The following is a 21748-nucleotide window of genomic DNA, read 5'->3' on the forward strand; positions in this document are numbered from 1 at the left end:
ACTCTGCCTTCCAACCATTGCTCTTGCAAGTTATATCTCTCTGGTCCCTGTTCTCCCAGTAAAATAAGCATGTTGGGTGGAAGACAGTCTCCTCCGCAGCTCAGCTGTTCTCTCCCCTGTCCACTCAGTCCTGGATTCCCTTCTGATCTACCTCTAGCTGAGTGCAGGCAAACTAGTGTGTTCTTATAACCATTGTGATAAAACACATGACCAGAACAACTTAAAAGGGGGTATTTTTATTCTGGTTTATGGTTTTGGAGGACTGCCTGTGGCTGTTTGGCTGGTAGCAAGGTGAGATGTCACAGTGGAGGAGCTGGTGAAGAGCTGTGAGCTGTGCCCATAGCAATTTGTCTGTGTCCTGATGTGATCTCATGAGGAGGGGTCATTGTGATGGAGTCTGAACAGTAGGTAAAAGGGAAGGGGAGCTAGGTTGGCTTTCTGTGGCTGTTTTGAGAGGCGGTCTGATTGGTGCAGTGTTCAGTGGAATTTGACTGAGAGTGAACTTGTTTGTATGTGTGTGTGCCTTTGTATGTGAATGTGTTTTGCTTTTGGGTGTTTGGTTTTTATTTTGAATATTTGGTTTTTATTTCCTTGTTGATGTGTATATATCTTGGAGAGCGTACACTTGTTTTGGTTTGTTCTATGTTTGGAAATTTTATTTTCACTCTACTTTTAAATTTTTTACATTTATTTGGGTAGCCTTGCCACCAGAGATGTGTGGTCCAAGGGGTGAGTTGACAGTAGGGCCCAGCCCTGTGCCTACCCTCACATATGAGACTCTCCGGGCGCAATACGCCATCTTGAGGACTATTGGCCAGGGGGGCTGTGCCCAGGTGAAGCTGGCCCAGCACCGCCTCACGGGCGCTGAGGTAGCGATAAAAGTCCTGCGGAAGGGGCGAAAACAGGCCTTCCCAGCTAGGTCCGAAGTGGAGATAATGAAGAGGATGAACCATCCCAACATCGTCTCATTGCTCCAAGTCATTGAAACCAAAGAGAGTATCTTTCTGATCCTGGAACTGGCTGACGGACGCGAGCTGTTGGACTGGATCCAACAAGTTGGCTGCCTGCAGGAGGGCGTGGCTCGGAAAATATTCAAGCAGATCGTACATGCCATGTGCTATTGCCATGACCTAGGCATCGTTCATAGAGACCTCAAACCAGATAACATCATGGTGGATGCCACAGGCAAAGTCAAAATCATAGATTTCGGCTTGGGTACCTTAGTCAGGCCGGGCAAGAAGCTTTCTGGGTTCTGTGGTGCCTTACGATTTGGTGCCCCCGAATGCTTCCTGCACCAACCCTATGATGGCACCAAAGTGGACACATGGAACATGGGTGTTCTTCTATACTTTATGGTGACTGGGACCCTGCCATTTGAAGGTACCACCTTTCAAGAGCTAGGGAGCCAAGTTTTGCTAGGACGGTATGATGTTCCCTCATACCTCTCACAAGAACTGCAGGACATTATCCGATGCTTATTAACTGTAAATCCTACAGAGAGACCAACACTAAAGGACATTATGGAGCACCCTTGGCTTAGGCAAGGAGATGAGGGCTCACCAAACCATTGGGATGATATGGACCCTAGGAGCCTGGACCCTGCAATCATGGCAGCCATGGTAGATATGGGATTTGACACAAGTGACATCTGGAAATCTTTACTTTATAGATTGTTCAATGAACCCATGGCAACTTACAGCCTATTGAAACGCCAGGCACGCCAGCAGGATGACTTCATCAGCCAAGCCGAGTCAGTGCAACCAGGATTAACACCTTTCCCCACTCCCACAGATCCGGCTGACTTCCCTGGGTACCAAAAGAGGGCAGCTGATAAGCCAGCCTTTCAAGTCCTTGCATCCTCGAAAAGTGACTCTCTAGAGGACAGTTATCAGGTAGGGAAGAGGCTGAAAAGAAGCGCTATCCTGCCTGTATTTCCCCACCATTGCCTAGAGAAGAGGACACCCATACTTGATGTTGTCAAGGTCCCCACAGAGACACAGCACAGTGGGACTGCAGACACAATCCAAGGTGTGTGCAGGGTCTGGAAGAGGTGGACGAAGAGGATTAGGGCCAATTTACTACAGCTCTGCTGCTGCCTGCCACCCAAGAGGAAAAGAGTGGTGCCCCAACGGGAGGGATTGCAGGAAGAGACAGAAGGTCAGAGGCCAGCCAGGAGGTACTGAAGCCCTGTAAATTATGAAGTCACAGTGTTGGGATCACTCTTGAGTGGACTCAAACAGCTGCTGAGAGGGACCCATGCAGGACATCCTGAGGCTGGGATGGAGGCAGGAGAGAGGCAGCAAAGGGCTCAGGAGTCTTCAGGTGGATCCTATTCAGCAGAGATGTAGGCATGACAGTAGCCTTCCAAAGCATCCTGTCTACATGCCTGCAAGAGAGCCAATTATCTTGTGGGCGTGTCCCTCACTGCTCTCTCTCTCTGTGCTGCGATGACATGGTAGGTTATGGTGCTCCCCAAATCTACTTTTCACTCTTTTACAATAAACTTTATCATATAGACTGTTCACTCATCTTAGAATAAAGTTTATAGGGACAGAATATCATATAATGATAGAGACATGGATAAGTGATGTGTTTATAAGGCAAAGTTTGCCAATAACCCTCAGAACCTTAAAAAAAGGCAAAGGAATACCTCATAGAGCCAGAAAGGAGGCCATTGTCTTTGTGACCTGTTATCCTCACAGGGGCCAGCTTCACACCCCATTTCCCTGGTGACACTAATTTTAAGAAAAGAAAGCATTATTGCCCCTTATATCAAAATTTAAAATACCACGAGAAAGTGGGTGGAGAAAGCAGCGTTATTTAGAGGGTCATTACGGGAAAGCTATCTCTTTGTGGACAAGAATAGAGTCTGGGTTCTACCTTGGCCCTGGGCAAAGATAACATTCTAATCTGCCCAAAGCATATATTTAATGAAACCTGAACCCAAAGGCATGCTAACCCTTTCTATGTGTTCTCTGGATGCCACCCAGTGTCCCGAGCATGCTCGCACTGATCCTGTCCATTGCTCTCCTGGGCCCAACTGTCTCCTCTCACCATCTTCCATGCTGCCAAGCTGCCTGGACTGTTTTTCTTTCAAACTGTAATAAAATGATTTGTAAGCTTCTGGATTGGTTTTCGTATCATGGCATCCAGAAGGGAGCTCCACTGTCCAATAACGTGCCAGTTATATGGGTTATGTTGTGTTTTTGCTCTTGGTATGCTTGCTTCACCACACTAAATTTGCTCCAATTGTCTAAGCAGATGGTCTTACCTCACAGAGGCCCTTGGAAATGTGTTAATTTCTCTAACTCCTACCTGTGTGTCCAGAGCACTACCTGACCTGCCACTAACACCTCTGGGACACAAGGCAGGGCTGCAAGGATCTGCATAAGAAGGGACCTGGCCTGAGTTAGGCTTGGGAACAGGTGATATGGCTCCAGGGAGCATCGGGGATTCAGGATCAAACTAGCTGCCTGCATTTCACACTGAAGGAACTGGATGGAGAAAAGTGTGCCTGTGTGGTAAGGTGACTGTGCCTTTTCTGTCCGCTGCACCTTGTGCTTGTTTCTGTTAAACTCATTTTCAGGAAAGACTGTATATGGCCAATACATTTTTAAAAACTTCTACTCCCATGATGAGGTACAGACGATCCTTGACTGTTGGTGGGTTAGGTTCCAATAAGCATGTAAATTGAAAAGTCAGAGCAAACCCCTCCCCCACGCCCTGTATGTTTTCTGAAGTGTCTGCATCTGAGAAATACTGTCAGATGGGAAGCCTCAGCTTCTACCTTATTTCAGACAGCATCTCTGGTTTTCCTATTGTGTAAGTCAGGCTAGCTGGCCTTCCAGTTAGGGGCCTTTAGCTGTCTCTGCTGCCTGCTCAGCACAGAAGGTCTGGGACCGGAGACATGCACGCTACTGTCCCAGCTCTTTTTACAGAGTTTGGAGCTTCGGTTTCAGGGTGTTGCTCTAGGACAGTGGCTGCTTTGCCCACCGAGCCACCTCATTGCTCCTCTGTTTTCTTTGAGACAAGATGTCATTGTATCCCAGGTGTGCACTGAACTCTTGACGTAGCTGAAGGTGACCTTGGGCTTCTACTCCTGCTCTCTAGTTGACAGTCTGGAAGTCAGGGGTTCGTGCCTGCCAGGACACTACTGTACCAATAAAGCTACATCCCCAGTTACTGCTCCCAAACTGCATGGCTACCAATCAGCGTGGTAAGAGAGGATCATGAATTAGGGTGGAGAAAAGGTCAGGAGAAAATGGAGTGTTCCTTGTAACTGTGGATTGCTTTTGCTCCATTGTGAGCTGCAAAATGGAGAAATCCTAAACCACAGTGAGCTGGAGACTGTGGGAAGACTATTTTTCTCCATTGACATACCAGGTTAAAAAAAAAAAAATCGGCCACTGAACAACTAAAATTAACAGGAACAGTAGCAGCAGCAACAACCGACAACAGAAGTCACTGAGGGAGTAGTTTACAAGCCATAGGACCCGAGATATTTGATCCCCTGCAGCCATGTAAAGCTGGGCACTGGCTGAGAGATGAATCCGGGAGCTCACTGGCAGTTCAAAACCTCCTACACCTCAATCCCAGGGACACACAGAAACACACAGACACACACAGACACACAAAGCCCTCTCCTGACTTCTGCAGTCACCTGCGCGCACGTACATACAGACACACAGACACACACACACAGACACACACACACAGACACACACACACACACACACACACACACACACACACACACACACACAGACACACACACACACACAAATAGAAAGAAAAGAAAGACCCACAAAGCTGATTCCAGATTCCACCAAGAATCTCTGAATAGAAGACAAATATTCTAGGTTCCCTAGAGCCTAGATTGGAGGACCATACATTTTATTTATTTATTTGCTTGTTTGTTTGTTCTTTGAAGTTTTCAGACATGAACACAACCATACATTTTGATTTTTTAAATTTTCATTGTCGATTGAAGGCATTACAATACAAGGTTTGATACCTATGTGCATAGTAAAAAGTGTTGCTACACTGAAGCCACACTACACCCATCCCCATCAAGAGCACCGCAAATCTCTGCTGGAAGTCTTTACATCATATGACTATGGAGGAAGGACACTAGCAGATGGAAGCACAAAAGGTTTCTCGGTGGAAATGTTGAGGAAGACATAGAGCCCCCTGTCTCACCAATGGGGCCGAGTCAGAGGAAAAAAGGAATTATGTTAAAATCACAAGAGATTTAAGCAGAATGTTTGAAGGTTTGGTATTCTCTGAGCTCAGTCCATCCCTCTTAAGCTTATGTTGTTGTGTGTATTTTCTCCATCCTGGGTACCGAGCCACAGGCCCATCTTCCAGACAATGTTGCCAGCACTCTTACAACCTCCATCCTATGCATCATGGAGGGGAAAGATCCAAATACAAATATTCATTCTACCGCTAACTTAACCAGCTTTCTGGGCCCTCAGTTCACCTGTAGAGGCTGGGAAATCGTATATAATGTTGGTTTATACCTTCAGAACCCTGAATAAACTCAACACATTAGAAGACAAGACTGTGAGGAGTCCCCAACTGGTGAGCTGGTAGAACGGGTACTGTAGTTCAGGGACTTGAATCGAGGCAAAGGGAACAAGAGCCACCCTCCAAAAGAGGACAAAGGGTTGTCCTGGATTGGTTTAGTATTTTCCATTGCCCTCTACTGCCATAATGACATGAGACTTGCAAGCTGGAATTTGAATTTATATGTGTAGAGTGATATATATATATATATATATATGCATTCATGTGTGGAGGTATATATATTTATTTATGCGTGTGGGTGTATGTGCATATTCATGAGTAGAGGTATATGTACATTCATGTGTGGAGGCATATGTATGTATTCATGCAATACATATATAGGAGTCTTTATTTTCCCAAAGCGTCCTTATAAACAGGAAAGGACAAGGACACATACCCCTCCTATCCAGAACGAAGTAGGCCCATTGTGGATCTGGGTTTTCTAAACACTAATGAGAAGTGAGAAACAATATCGTAACTATCTCCCCTATGTCTGAAAAAATTACAGTCCATAGAAGACTCGTTGTCTTGAGTCCGCTCCTCTCGGTTATTATTATTCTGTGACCTCTCACTTTATTGAGTTATCTGACAATTCTTTTTAGCTATAAATGACTAGTAGTAACAAAATAATTTCCATTTAGCCACATGCTAAATTTGCTTGGACCAGAGGTCTAGTTCTGTGCAGTGGTGTTCCTTGGCTGTGGAAGAGGCCAGCCTTGCCTCCGGCTTGCAAAGTCACTTCAGCTTTCCTGGCATGTGTACCTAGTCTGCCCACTCCTTTGAGATGCTAGCAATCAGTTACTTGCACATTGTCAGAGTTTCATTGGTTGCTCAGATAAGAACATGATGGCCGAAAGCAACTTGAGGAACCAAGGGTCTGCTTCATGTTACCCTTGGAGCTGTCACTGAGGGGGACCACGGCAAACTCAAGCAAGAACCTGATGCAGAAACTAGCTTAGGGATGTTGCTGCCCACAGTGGGGCTAGGCTGTCCAGCACCAAGTAATGATGGACACAGTGCCCCACAGACATGCCCATGGGACAATCTGCTGTAGGCAGTTCCTCAGAGGAGGGTCTCCTCTCATACCTTAAGGCCATGTCAAGTTGACACTGATAACAAGGATACTCATAAGTAAATTCTTTAGCATATTTTAATTTGCATCTGCATGATTTTACTCTTCTTGAAAGTTATATTTAGCAGTTTTCTCTGTTGCCTGGGACAAGGGCTGTTTCAGGGTGGCTAGCAATAAATGTTGTAGCATGAATAAAACCATGAAGCACTGTGTCAGTCACCTTGTGAGCTCATGTGAACAAGCTTGAACTTGACTGCACTTTTTACTTATTGTCAATGTTACTGATGACTTGGAACTTACCCAAACTATACCCATTCCATTTAGAAACATGCCACTTAGTAAAAATTGGCAAAAGTTAAAATGCATAAAAACAATGCATAAAAAGCCTTCCCGTAATGAGCAGTCTCTGTCATACGTGGCTGCTATCCTTCCGGCCTTTCACATTATCCAGTCATTTAACAATAAGTATCAGTATTTCTGAGCTCTTATCTCTCTAGCTACAGTAGCAGAGGAAAGCAGACAAGCTCCTCCATCCAGAGCTGACATTTTAATTGGTGGGAAGGTTGTAAAAGTGCACAAATGAACAAAATCCCAGCCCAAGAGAGCATGGGAATGCTAAAACGTGTACATTGTGAACTTTAAGTCCTGTACTGTTTAATAAGAGGTTCTATGCACAGGCATCAGTATGCAACCAGCTTTCCCTCTGTCTCTCCCTCCCTCCCTCTCTCTCTTCCTCCCTCCGTCTGTCTCTGTCTCTCTCTCACCTTCACTCCCTCTTTCCACACAACATTGTAAGCAAGTGCATAAACTTGAAGCTTGGATGCTCTGCTCTGCCTCTGCCACCCAGAGGCAGCTTCTCTCCCCTGCCCCCCCCCACCCCGCCCCAACCAGGAGAGTACAGAGGAAGTTTTTTTTTCTGGTAGGATAGCAAACAAGATAAGCATTCTCAACGTTCAGGCTCATCAAGGTCCCTTTGATCTGCCCTTCAGGGCGGTTTTATGATTTTCACACACCCTGTATGGCTTGTTTCCTACAAAAAGCCAGAGAAATCTTATGAAAACACAAAACTCACCACATTATACTCCTGCTTAGAGCGCTTTGAAGGCTCTCCGTACCTCTTAGGCTCAAGTGGAACTCTCTGACATGGCTTTCAAGGCAATTCTGGACCGTTTTAATATTGTTTGCAAGTCTGCTTTCACTTATTAAGTCTCCCATCTGCTGTGGTTTGACTGTGAAAAGTCCCCCTAACTCGAGGGCATGCACAGTTTGGTTCCTACTTGATGGTGCTTTTTTAAAAGTTGTGGCACCTCTAACAGGTGGGGCCTAGCCAGAAAAAGTGGGTTGAAGGGAGGAGGAAATTCTGAGGGTTGTAACTTAGTTCCATTTCCTGCCTGAGTTTTCTCTGCTTCCTGGTTAGACTGTACCTTCTTGAGTTTGACTTCTGTTGCTGAGATAAAGCACTATGATGAGAAGACACTTAGGACAGAAAATGCTTTATTTCATCTTACACACCATAGTACAGGGAAGTGAGGGCAGGAACTCAAGCAAGAACTTGAAGCAGAAACCACACGAGCTAGCACACCCACAGACCCGTGCTTCCACAGTCCAGGACTGCTTGCCCAGGGAATGGTGCCACCCACAGTGGGCTGTGCCATCTTATATCAAGATAATTTCATACAGATATGCTCATGAGCCCATCTGATCTGGGCAATCCCTCAATTGAGAGTCTCTTCTCATGTGACTCTAGATTGTGCTAAGTTGACAGTTAAGGATAACTAGGACAGTGACCTTGTAGTAGCTGTGTCTTTTCTGCTCTTGATGGACTTCTAAACCATGGGCCAAAACAGCCCTTGCCTCTCCTAAGTTGTTCTTGTCACAGAGGTCAGAAAATTAACTAATGTACCGTCTAGCACCTTTGCTCTCATTGCTTTTCCTTCCCAGCATGCTTTCAGGGCTCTGTAAAGCCCATGTCTTCTCGTCACTAAGCATTTTACTTACCCAATGTTAAGTAACTGCACTCCCATGCTTTATTATTTCATTCCGTTTTAATTTATTTGGAAAGGTACTAATCCCTTTATATTTTCTTGTTCTATTTGTCTTCTATTTCTCTTTGTGATTATATGAGGTTTTGGATGGTCAGATCTCATTCACTGCACATCCTTACTTAGTGCCCAGTATAGATCTTGGCATGTAGTAGGGAATCATTAAGTAGATATGAGTCAAATAGATGAACCATGTCGTATTTTCTCCACCACAGAATTAAGGTTAATTTTATGTGTCAAACGGGGCTCACTGGGCAATGCCTAGATACCCGGCTAACCATTATTTCAGGGTGTGCCTGTGAGTCATTCTGGGAGAAATTAGAGTGCAAATAGATGGAGACACTAACAAAAATTAATGTGAGTGGGCCCGAATAGAGCCAAGAGTGAAGAGGGGAAGGATAAGACATGTTTTTGTCTCACTCTTTGAGCCGGTACTTTATGTGATCTTTTGAACTTGCTTTTATTGATTCTCAAGCCACCAGCTTCATCTTGAAATGCACACCGTTGAGTCTCCAGTTCTTGGGGCTTTGGAACCTACCAGCAGCTTTTCTGTTTGCAGGGGAAACCAATACCTTACAATAAACGTTTTGATGGCTATCTATCACACACATAGTATATACTGTGTATTATATCACATATATTTACACATTATATTTATTTATGCATTTGTATGCTATGCTTATTAATACTATTTCTGCTTCTCTGGGGAATTGTGACTAACTCATCAGGTTCTCTTTGAGAAACACAGGCTGCTTTAGTCCCAGCTAAGGTTTGCAGGAGCTATCGCAAATAGAAGTTGGAGAAAGCCCACTAACTCACAGGGAGTTTGGTTCCTGGGGTTGCAAGCATTCAGCTCCTCTAGCCTGAGTGACACTTCTTCCCTCCCAGTCTAGTCAAAGCTATTGATCTCCAAGTGTGGCTCAGGTTTCACAGTCCCAGAGGCAGCTGTAATTAACCACCAGAGCCTTGAAAAGCTTTCCTGAGCTAAGCTGGAGCGAGCAACATTTGTAAACAGCCGTTAGCTGGAAGAAAGGGTAAAATTGCACGTGTGGTCCTATTTTCTGTCAAATGTGTTTTGAGGTTCAAAGGGATTATATTAAAATGAATATCCCAGGGCTCTTCATTGTTTCTGCCAGAGACAGAGAGAGAGAGAGAGAGAGAGAGAGAGAGAGAGAGAGAGAGAGAGAGAGAGAGAGAGAGAGAAGAGAGAAGAGAGAAGAGAGAAGAGAGAAGAGAGGAGAGAGAGAGAGGAGAGAGAGGGAAAGAGGGAGAGAGAATGAGAGAATGAGAATGCTTTCAGTAGAGCGATGGGTACCCCTCTCTATAAACTAAGGCAAGAATGTTGAAAGAACAAAATAAGCATATAGCATATAGTGAGGCTCATTTCTCATCTGTCAGCTATGTGTGTGTAGGGAACTGGAGAGACAGTCTACAGAAGACAGTGCATCTAACTCTCATGGTGTTTACAGAGTAGACATGGCAAGACCTGCCTTCTCAGCGGGCCTGAATAGAATCCCAGAGGCAAAGTAAAGCTTAAAGATCATCCATCCATCCATCCATCCATCCATCCATCCATCCATCCATCCATCCAAGCATTATTTCTAATTCTCTCTGTGTGTGCATGCACACATACCTGTGTGTGTGTGTGTGTGTGCACATACATGTGGAGACTAGAGGTTAACATCAGGTCAGATATTTTCCTCAGTTCCTGTCCACTTTATTTTTTGAGACAGTATCTCACTGAACCTGAAGCTCACTGACTTCCTGTCTCTGCTTCCCAGTGTTGGGCTTACAGGCAGATACTACCACATCTAGCTGTTTATGTGGGCTCTGGGGATGTGAACTCACATCCTCATGCCTGCACAGCAAGCACTCTACTGCATGAGACACGTCCCCAGCCTGAGGACTTCTTATTAGTTACTTTCCTTGTGGTAAATGTCTGTCAAAGACGGCTTGAGAAAGTAAGGTCTCTTTTGGCACATGGTCTGATAAGGTTCATTGTGCAGAGGTGAGGCACCAGACAGGAGGAGACACAATCTCTCAAACACGTCTTCTGAGTTATCTAAGATGTATCAGCAGTTTATCAGAGAAGCACCATACTGAATGTCCAGGACCCCAACATTGAGTCAAAGAGAGAAATCCTCCTGAAAGCACTTGAAGCTGCTCTGCTCGTGTCCCTTTCACATGGCAACCCCACCCCCCACAGGGACTGATATTGTTCAACTGGAACAGTTACCATTGTTTCCAGGAGATTACAGTTAATTTTTCTCTTCTTTCCATACACTTTCATCCTGGAAATATCTGGTCATGATATTTTCCGGGGGAAAAAAAAAGGTCAAAAGTTGCCAACTTTAAAAAAGCCAGGAACGGCAGGTCTCAGGTTCCTTTTGGAAATCGATAGGCAGTTGATTTCTTTTGTCCTGTTGGATCCACTGAGCGCAACTTTCCAATTTTCCCCTTTCAACCTGTCTCCTCATCTAGGCTGGCAAGACAGGACACTCTTCCCGGGCCTTTTGTCTCCTAAAAAAATTAAAGTGCAGTGTTGGTTGATGCTCAGAGTTAGGACTGTCAGGTTCCTGGTGGGGATTTGTCCTTGATTACCCGCTGGCCCAGAGTTTTTTTGAATGATACTGGCCAAGGGCAGAGATGATCTCTGGTCAACACAGGCAGCAGGGAAGAAAGTCATTCATATGCATTTTCAATACAAAGCTGAAACGAAGGTGAACGTTTTCTCTTGCATATTTTATGATGTGTGTCTTAGTCAACTTTTGTATTTGCAAAGACAAAGGAAATTAATATTCATTTGGATCTAGAGGAAAGATGAATTCTCTGCGTTGCTTTGGACTCTTCAGTTGCTGCCCTGTGTCTCGGTGGTGGTGGGCAGGAGCTGCTGCTTCAGCCTTGCACTCAGCCAGACCTGAGCTCTGGCTTGGTTGTTGATGTGCTGGGCCACAAGGGTTTGAAGCCAACTTGTGAAAAACATAGAGTAACAACACCTTCTCGTAGTACTGCAGGAAGACATCAACAGTCACCTCAGGGTATCGGGTGAAAGAAATATCATGAACTTCCATGTGTGCAAATAGCTTCTCAATTTACTTCTTGGGGTGTGAAGGGAAAGCAGACACATCTGGTGGGAAAAGGGTGAGAGAAATGTTTTTCATTTAAACAGACTGGTTTGGAAGACAAAGGGAGTTAGAAACTTTAAAGTACCTTCCTATCTTGGTCTTAACCGAGAATGCTTTTGTATATACAAGCATACAGATAGATGCACAACAGACACATGCACACAAAGACATAGACACACAAATACATAACGCAGACACAGGGAGAACACACACACACACACACACACACACACACACACACACACACACAAGATACATGCTCATGTACGTGCAGACAGATATGTTCCAGACACACAAATGGACACACAAACTATATGTACATGTACAGATACACAAGTACAAGAGGTGCAGACACAAACACACATGCCTGCCTGTGCACATCTCTACTGTATTCTCTTCATGTCTTCCAGCTGAATGTACTTGAGTTTGGGCCTCTGTCGTACAGTGGAGTGTGGTCTTCAGGAGAAATGGGTCTTGCTTATTTCTGCATGATCAATGGCTATGCTGGGTCTAGAAATTACAGTTTAGTGGGTGAATGAACATGCTCATTCTATTAAAAAAAAAAAGCATTTGTTGAGAATCTAATCTGCGCAGGCTATGTTTTGAAGAGGTGTTGCATGAATCTTTGGCCTAGCTCATGTCAGAGTGTCAAGGGATGGGAGCACATACTACGTACGTTGAAACAGGCAGTCAACAGTATTAAGGAAATCAAACGCGGGAATAATGTGCACTGGAAGAGCCATGGGTGCCAACTCAAAGAGGAGCGATCAGCGAAGGCCTCAGTAGAAAGATGCTGATTTGAACAAAGATTCAAAGGAGGGAGCCATATGGAGTGTGGAGACCAGTATTCCAGTCAGAGGGAACAGGTGTGCCAAGGCCCTGAGGCAGGAGCAGGTCTGGCATGTGAGACACAGCAAACGTCAGCAGGTACAGCTGGGACTGAGTGAACACATTTTGGGTCATTCTTGCCAAGGAGGTCTTGGGGGTGAGGCAGGGGGGGGGGAGACTGGTTCTGTGAGTCCTTGTAGGATGTTGTGTAGGCTGAGGTTACTGTACCAAGTGAAATAGGGCCTGGGGGGTTTGAGGAGATGCACAGCATGCTATTGTGCCTTCATCTTTCCCAGGCCATGTTAGCTTGAAGGTGCAGAAAGGACTGCCAGAGAATGAAACAGAGTGGATGAGCAAATGAACTAGTCGTAAATGCATGCCTTTGGTGAGGTGAGGTCAGGCAGTCTTTACTTCCCCTTTGACGTAAAGAGCAAGATTTGAAAAGTAGTCCTGAGTAGAGGCCACCAATGAAATGTATTTTGAGGCTAGGCTAGCATCAGATAAAGGTCAGCATTTCTGGATGTACACAAAAAGCCTGGCTGAGCTGTGGGAAGGTTTACTTTTAGTGACTCCCCTCTGTCTCTGTCTGTCGCTCTCTTTGTCTGTCTGTCTGTCTCTGTCTCTGTCTGTCTCTGTCTCTGTCTGTCTCTCTGTCTCTGTCTCTGTCTCTTACACACACAAACACACACATGCACACATGTGTTCACACAAACTATACCATGACAAAGCTCTAACAAAGCTTTGTCTTGGATGCCTGGCATTCCATTCCAGCTTTATCTTTCCCCAAAGCTTGACCAAACCTCTCTTGATCTTGGGGAGCTACTGATGCCTCCCTTACCTCACAAAGCCATGTGAGAAACAAATGTTTTACCAAAAGTGTTCCAGATTCTTTTTTGATCCTAGAAATTTGCAGAAGGAATGCTTTTTTTTAAAAAAAGATTGAACACAATGATTTATTTCTTTATCTTTTGTAGTTCTATATACAGACTGAGCCTAGAGCATCATGCATTTTAAGGCACCCCTAACCTTGATAGAGCCACATTTCTCATGTTTGAACATTTAAAGAGAAGAACATAAGAGTCCAGATTCTTTTTGATTATTTGTGTTTTCATTTGTGTAGCCTTGGCTGTCCTGGACTCACTTTGCAGACCAGGCTGGCCTCGAACTCACAGCGATCCACCTGCCTCTGCCTCCCGAGTGCTGGGATTAAAGGTATGCGCCACCATGCTCGGCTGATTATTTGTTTTTATTTTTTTTTTAGTCAGGGTCTCACCATGTAGCCCAGGCTGGCCTTAAACTCACATCTCTACCTACAAACTACAGGAATTCTGGGTGTGCCTCATCATGGGTCATGGTTTTTTATAATCTCTCAAGTGTCTGACAACAAAGCCAGTTTGAGTCACACTGACCCATTCTATGTGGAGCAAGCTCTGTAAGTGCAAAGAGTTTCTCAGGTGTGAGCCTCATGCTACCATCCTCTTCACTAATCTTGAATGCCAGGTGTGGGAGTAGCATTAGTGATCACCTTGACACAGCCCCGAATCACCCTGAGAGGGTCTCAGTGAAGGATTACCTGCATTGGCTGCCCTGGGGAAGTGTCTGTTGGGGCATTGTCTTGAGTGAATTGATGTGGGAAGGCACAGTACACCGTAGGCAGTACTGTTCTCTAGGCTGGGTGTCCTGAACTCTGTAAGAGTGGAGGAGTCAAGAGGATCACAGGCAAGCAAGCATGTGTACACTCATCCTTTGTCTGCTCTTGATGTAGTGCTATGTGACTAGTTACTTTAAACTCCTCCCACCCCGACTTTCTTACAGCAATGTACTGTAATGTGAAATTGTGGGCGAAAATAAACCCTTCCTCCCTTTACGTTTCCTTTTTGTTTTGTTGTTGTTGTTTAATCAGGACATTTTATCACAACAACAGAAATGAAACTGGAGCACATAGCAGGACTGAGCTCTAGAGTCAGCTGGAATTAGGAAGGCTGACTCCATGTGCTTGACACATGTCGTGCACCCAGATCTTAAAGCTTAGAAGGGACATTTGGTTTAATAGTCTGCTCTCCATCTATGAATTCTTAATAAACTTTGAAGTCAGCTCCTTACATTTCTGTTGTGAACTATGCCTTGATAATAATCTAATTGTCCCAGATAGAAGTTGGGAGACATTACTGTAGGACTTCTGTCGATGATGCAATAACTGCCCCATGCTGCCTGGCCTGGCTACTGTCCACTGCAGCAACGGCAGCCTCAGGCAGCCTGCTGGTTCCTCTAGCTGCAGCAGCTGCTGTAGAGGCCCACTGCCCCACCCCAGCCAGCTGTAGTGACCTGCTGCTGCCTTCCCTGCCACAGAGAATCAAGGGTTTCCTGATACACTGCCCCCCAAGAGCTATGTCTAGTTCTTGAGCAGAGGGCCACTAAAACTTCAGTGGCATGACATGCTGTCAGCCCCTCCTTCCCACCTCAGGGCTCTCCTTTGTTCTGGGGCTGTGGAGACAGGAGGGGACAAAATGGCAGCACCTCCTCTTCAATCTCTGTCGGCTATTCATGCTGCAGGGAAAGGCTTCCTTGCCATGGACTCTTTGTAAATTGTGTGCTTTGTAAACTTTTCCCCTCAAGGACAAAGTGACCAGACCACTGCCTCAGAAAGCTCAGGATGCCCAGCTCCTCCCCTAGACCTCTATAACTGTCATTTTTAGTCCCTCAGTAGGACTCATTCCCAATTATGCTAATTTGAGATGAAAAGTCTTAACAAAAACCTACCAATCCCTGATCAGGACAACTGACCAATCCCTGAATAGGACCTATCAGTCCCCAACTCCCAAAACTCAGGACTTGAAATCCTAACTCTGGAAATCCAGCCCTAGAAAGCTCTGCCACCTAAGCTCTGCACCTATATAAAGCTGTGTCTGCCCAGCTCCCTGCTGCCTTCTCCTGGGAGCAAAGGCTGCTACTCCTGAATTTGTCTCTTCTTTCCTGGACTCATCCTTCTTATAAACCTCTTTAGGAGATTTACCACCTGGTGGGACTCCCTCATCAGAGGAAGAAGAAAAGAAAAAAAGAAGAGAAGATGACAGAAAAGGAGCAGAGCTCAGGCTCCTATGCTCCCCAGTTGATCAGAGGTTGATGTAAACCCTCCCCTAGGAGCTGACCGCCTCTGCAGAGGAGGCCTACTCTCAGAGCTGTGTGGTTCCTGGGCTTCTGAGTCCCAGGATACCCTTCCATCTGAGTACCAGAAAGGGCAACCAAAAAACAACATTTGCTGCCATGACTTAGATGCCTTTCCCTTGGGACAGTGCCCTACCTCAGAGCTGGGATACCTTCCCAGGCCTCAAGAGTTGTGGGTTTTTCTGGACCTCTTCCTACCGGATCAGGAAGGCCAACAAACCAACAACCATTACAACAAAGTTAGCTGACAACTGGACTTTTTTTTTTTAATCTGTCATGGCACTTGATAGAGTTATGAAGCATGTTCCTATAGTTTAGCTCTCTAGTTTTTGCCACATCAGCCTTGTAATAAGGATATTTTTATACCTAGTATTCAGATGGAGAAATTCAGCTGGAGAATACTTGAGCAACACACTCAAAAAAAAAAAAAAAAAAAAAAAAAAAAAAAAAAAAACAACAACTCAGGAAACAAGATGATGGGGTAGCTTAGAGCCTTGCACCTTTAGCAAGAAGTTGGCTCAATGGCTTATATATTCTTGTGTGTTTCTGTATTTGACTCTTCAGGAAATGAGCCTGGGAATTAGCATTTTAAATGTATTCCCTGTGATTAACAAATAATCAAGTAAATTTGGAAATTTTTAGTATACAGTAATTACCAAACTCATCAGTTCCCACCTTGACTGGAATTTGTTTTTTTTTTTTTTTTAATAATAAAAAATAAACCCCTTCAGCTTGGTGTGGATGGGAAGTAGAGGCAGGGGAGTATGGGTTTGAGGCAGTGTGGGCTGTACAGTGAGCCTGCACTAGTCTGAGCTACATAGTAAGACTGTCTCATTACACTAATGCAACCCAGTAAAAAAAAGCACTGCCTCTCATGCAAAAGGTACTGGATTCAGTTTCCAGCACTGCCATCTTCAGAATCAAAGGATCTAGTCCAGGAATTATCACTCTCCAGGAACAGAAAAGTTTCAACACTGTTTGTTCAGATACACAAAGTAAACTTTTTCTCATATAGATTCACAGTGTGCTCCTGGATCACTGGCCTCTGGAGAGTCCCTGTATTTACCTCAAAACGACAACACAGTTAAACCACAGAAGTATGATATTCAGGAGTAAAGAGGAGTTGGGGTTGTGATGTCTGTGGAAGACTATCTGTCTAGAATCAGAAATCCCACCCCTTTTGGGAAACTTGGAACCAAGACAAGGGTCTTAGTCCTGCTCTTACTGTATGCTGAAATCCCTGACGCCGGACACTGTATAATGAGAAATAAGTTGGTTTAGCTCACAGTTCCGGGAGTTCAAGGGCAAGGTCCTTCTATCAGTCTGGTTCTGATTGCAACCTTATGGCAGATGACATCATAGTGACAGGAATGTGTGTATATGAGTTAACACAGACAGACTGAGATCCAGAATGTGAGCAACTCCACGTTAGGTCTTTCATATCAGCCCTTCCAGTGGAATTAATCAGGCCTTCCGGAGAACAGAATTTTCTCCTGTTTTTCTCACTGAGACAGGGTTTCTCTGTGTAGCCCTGGATGTCTTTGAACTCACTCTGTAGACTAGGCTCACCTTGAACTCAGAAATCGGCCTGCTTCTGCCTCCTGAGTACTGGGATCAAAGAAGTGCACCATTCCTGGATTAACATAATCACTTCTCATTCAGCTTTACTGCTTAAAGGCCCCACACTCTTTGCCATCATCATGCTGAGGACCACACTCTTTGCCATCATCATGCTGAGGACCACATCCTTTCCCATCATCATGCTGAGGACCACACCCTTTCCCATCATCATGCTGAGGACCACACCCTTTCCCATCATCATGCCGAGGACCAAGCTCTGAACACATGAAACTATAAAATGGATTCCCACATTTCTGTTGTGAGCTACACCTTGCAAATAATTTAATTGTTCCAGATGTAAGTTAGGAGACATTATAACCAAACAGCAAAAGTTATCTAATTTTGAAGACCCCAGTTGATGCTTCTTTTTTATTTCTGAAATAATTCTGGGGTACTAAGTAGCCCAAGCTGGCCTTGAAGTCACTTTGTGGCTTGGCCTAACTTTGAACTCTCAGCCTCTGGAATGCTGGGCCTACAGGTGCAAAGCCCCAGCACAGCTCTCCCAGACTGACTCTTATAAAGCAGAAGAGGGATCTAGGCCCTCCTTCTGCTCCTCCATTGCTCTAGGTAGGAGTAATCTAGAGAATAACCAATTGTGTTACAGGCAGATTTGCCTCCACAAGGGAAGAGCAATGGCAAAGTCTGCATGCAAGCACCAGGGCAAAGCTTCTAAAACCCTCACCCACACAGAAACAGCTTGGGGATCAGCTAAAATAGAGATTCTTTTTGTAAGATCCTGGGGAGGGAAGCAGCACACTGAAGGTGGTGCTGATACAAAGGTCCAAGAATCATTGAGAATTTTCTGTACTCATAAAATCACTGCTGCTGTGGTTGCCATCACATGACCTGTGCAAGACAGAAGAGCTCTAAACCCTGATGGTCTATGGACAGTTGATGGTTTCTAGAGAAGGTAGATTCAGTTTCCTTTAAGGGTGTAGACTCTGGCATGTGTGTGTATATATATAATTTTTATGTATATATGTATATATCTATATATGCATATGTATGCATGTATACATTTCTACACATACACACACATATATATGTTGAAGTTATTTTTATAAAACTGTGTTTGTTTCTCTTAGCTTTACTCTTAACACAGCTATCACAAAAAAGTAATTGAAACTCTTATATTTGTTTATAAAGCTTTATAACAGCTTTATAAATTTTGAGCAGTGTAAGTCTGTTCCAAACCCTCTATGTTATTCTGACTCCATCATTGCCAAAATCCACAAGTTTCTTGCTTTTTAGTTCTTTGCTCCAGCTGAATTTTCTTCATCTCTCCTGCACCTCTGCTAAACCCTGTACTTCCTCTTCTAACTCCTCCTCCTTTACCTGGCAGGAAGTCCAACCCTATTTTCTCCCTGTTCAGCGATTGGCTGTAAGCTGCTTTATTAGCATACCAGGTAACAATTGGGGAACAGTGTTTATATAACATTGAGAAGAAGATTCTCAGAACAAAGCTTGCGGCAAAATATGGGGGGTACAGAGATCAGCATTTGATTTACAGGATAACCTTATGCCACCATACATACATACATACATACATACATACATACATACATACATACATACGCCATACAGTTAAGAGAGAGATGTGCGAGGGAATCTGAGGAAAGTTAGGGGAAAGAGTGGGGATGAATATGATCAAAATTGATTGTATAAAATCCTTATGAAAATAATGTAAATATTATATTAAAAAAAAAGAGAAAGGTCTTAAAACATTACTCTTTAACATGACTGATGAGTTTCTAACAATGAATGAATGGTATGAAGCATTGAAATATTATTGTTGGCCAGATAATTCCTCAACGTAGTTAAAAAATATCTGGGTGCATGTGGGCATATGAGTGTGAGTGCATAAGCCTGTGGAAGTCAGAGGTTGACATTAGGTGTTTTCCTCAATTGCTGTCTACAATACATAAAACTATTATTTATCTTTAATGTATTCACTTTGCATCTTGATTGTAGTCGTGTCCCTCAGCTCCTCCTGGTACTACCCTCCTTACCTTTTCCTCCTCCCCCTCCCTTAGTCCTCAGAGAGGGAGAGCCCTCCTCCACTATGATCTGACCCCAGCTTATCAAGACTCATCTGGACTGCCTGCATCTTCATCCTCTGTGGTCTGGCAAGCCCACTCCACCAAGGAGAAGTGATCAATGAGTGGGCAACAGAGTCTATGTCAGAGGCAACTTTTACTCCCCATATTATGAGCGTCACTTGGAGACCAGGCTGCCTATTGACTACATCTGAGCAGGGGGTCCGTGGTTGGTATATTGGTCTGCACAGGTCCCCCTCGGCCCAGATTTGCCGGTTCTGTTTTTGTCCTTGTGGAACTCCTGTCCCCTTCAGGTCCTTTTATCCCCCAACTCTTCCATAAGACTCCCTGTACTCTGCTCCAAAGCTGGGCTGTGAGTCTCAGCATCTGCTTCAATGTCCTGCTGGGTGGAGTATTTCAGAGGACAACGATGGTAGGCTCCTGTCCTGTTCCCTCACTTTAACCACATCCAGTGTCTGTTGTGTTTGCCCTTCTTAATGAGAATTTAGCATCCCCCCAGGGCCCTCCTTGTTAATTAGCTTCTTTAGAGCTGTAGATTGCAGTATGATTTTCTTGTGTTACATGAGTAATATCTGCTTATAAGTGAGTATATACCATGCCTATCTTTCTGGGCCTGTGATACCTCCGTCAGGATGGTTGTCTCTAGTTCCATCCATTTGCCAGATAATTTCAAGATTTTTTTGTTTTTAATAGCTGAGTAGTATTTCATTGTGTAAATGTACCACAGTTTCTGTATCCATCTGCAGAGGGACATCTAGGTTGTTTCCAGATTCTGGCTATTATGAATAAGGCTGCTAGGAACATAATTGAGCAAATGTCCTTGTTGTATGGTGGAGCATCTTTCAGGTATATACTCAGGAATGGTATGACTGGGTCTTTAGGTAGAACTATTCCAAATTTTCTGAGAAACTGCCAGGTTGATTTCCGAAATGGTTGTACAAGTTTGTACTCCCACCAGCAATAGAGGAGTGTTCCCCTTTCTGCACATCTTCCTCAGCATGTGCTGTCACTTGAGATTTTGATTTCCGCCATTCTGGTAGGTGTAAGGTAGAATCTCAGAGTCAGATTTGCATTTCCTGATGACTGAAGAAGTTGAGCATTTTATTAAGTGTTTCTCCGCCATTCTATGTTCCTCTGTTGCGAAGCTTCTGTTTAGCTCTGATCCCCATTTATTAATTGTATTATTTGGTTTGTTGGTGTTTAATTTCTTGAGTTCTTTATGTATTTTGGATATTATCCTTTTGTCAGATGTAGGCTTGGTGAAGAACTTTTTCATTTTTTAGGCTGTCATTTTGTTTTGCTGACAGTGTCCTTTGCCTTATAAAAGTTTTTCAGTTTCACTAGGTCCCATTTATTAACTGTCAGTCTTAGAGCCTGAACTATTGGTAATATGTTCAGGAAGTTGTCTCCTGTGCCAATGAGCTCAAGGCTCTTCCCCACTTTTTCTTCTAACATATTTAGTGTCTGGTTTTATGTTGATGTCTTAAATCCACTTGGACTTGAGTTTTATGCAAGGTGACAAATATGGATCTATTTGCATTTTTCTACATGTAGACATCCAGTTAGACAGCACTATTTGTTGAAGATACTGTCTTTTTTCTATTGAATGGTTTTGGCTTCTTTGTCAAAGATCAAGTGTGCATAGGTGTGTGGTTTTATTTCTGGGTCTTTGACTCAATTCCATTGATCCACCAGCTTATTTCTATGCCAGTACCATATAGCTGTTATGACTGTTGCTCTATAGTACAACTTGAGATCCAGGATGGAGATTCCTCCAGAAGCTTTTATTGTACAGAATTGTCTGAGCTATTCTGGGTTTTTTGTTTTTCCATATGAGGTTAGGAATTGTTCTTTCAAGTTGTGTAAGAATTGTGTTGGCATTTTGATGGGAATTGCATTGAATCTGTACGTTGCTTTTGATAAAATGGTGAGTTTTACTATGCTAATCCTGCCAATCCATGAGCATGGATTTCTTTCTTTACAGACTTGAAGTTCATGTCATACCAGTCTTTCACTTGCTTGCTTAGGATTACACCAAAATACTTTGTTTTTGTGGCTATTGTGAAGGGTGTTGTTTCCCTAATTTGTTTCTCAGCCTGTTTTTGTCTTTTATATACAGAAGGGCTGCTGATTTTTTTTTTAGTTGATTTTGTATTTGATTTTGAGTTGATTGTGCACTTTGCTGAAGGTTATTTTTTTATCAGTGGTAGGAGTTCCTTGGTAGAATTTTTTGGGCCTCTTAGGTATGCTATCATGTCATCTACAAATAAT

At 44.0% G+C, this 21748-nt stretch overlaps 1 protein-coding gene across 1 annotated transcript; it reads left to right on the top strand.

Annotated features, from left to right (window-relative positions):
* The first annotated feature begins 713 nt into the window (after positions 1-713).
* Positions 714-17641, top strand: LOC127208597 (sperm motility kinase 4A-like). Its single transcript, XM_051168089.1, has 2 exons — positions 714-2157; positions 17463-17641. The coding sequence occupies exons 1-2, from the start codon at positions 714-716 to the stop codon at positions 17639-17641; spliced, it is 1623 nt and encodes a 540-aa protein (XP_051024046.1).
* The last annotated feature ends 4107 nt before the right edge of the window (positions 17642-21748 follow it).

The sequence above is a fragment of the Acomys russatus genome, chromosome 25 (genome assembly GCF_903995435.1).
Source record: "Acomys russatus chromosome 25, mAcoRus1.1, whole genome shotgun sequence".
In the NCBI taxonomy this organism is placed as follows: domain Eukaryota; kingdom Metazoa; phylum Chordata; class Mammalia; order Rodentia; family Muridae; genus Acomys; species Acomys russatus.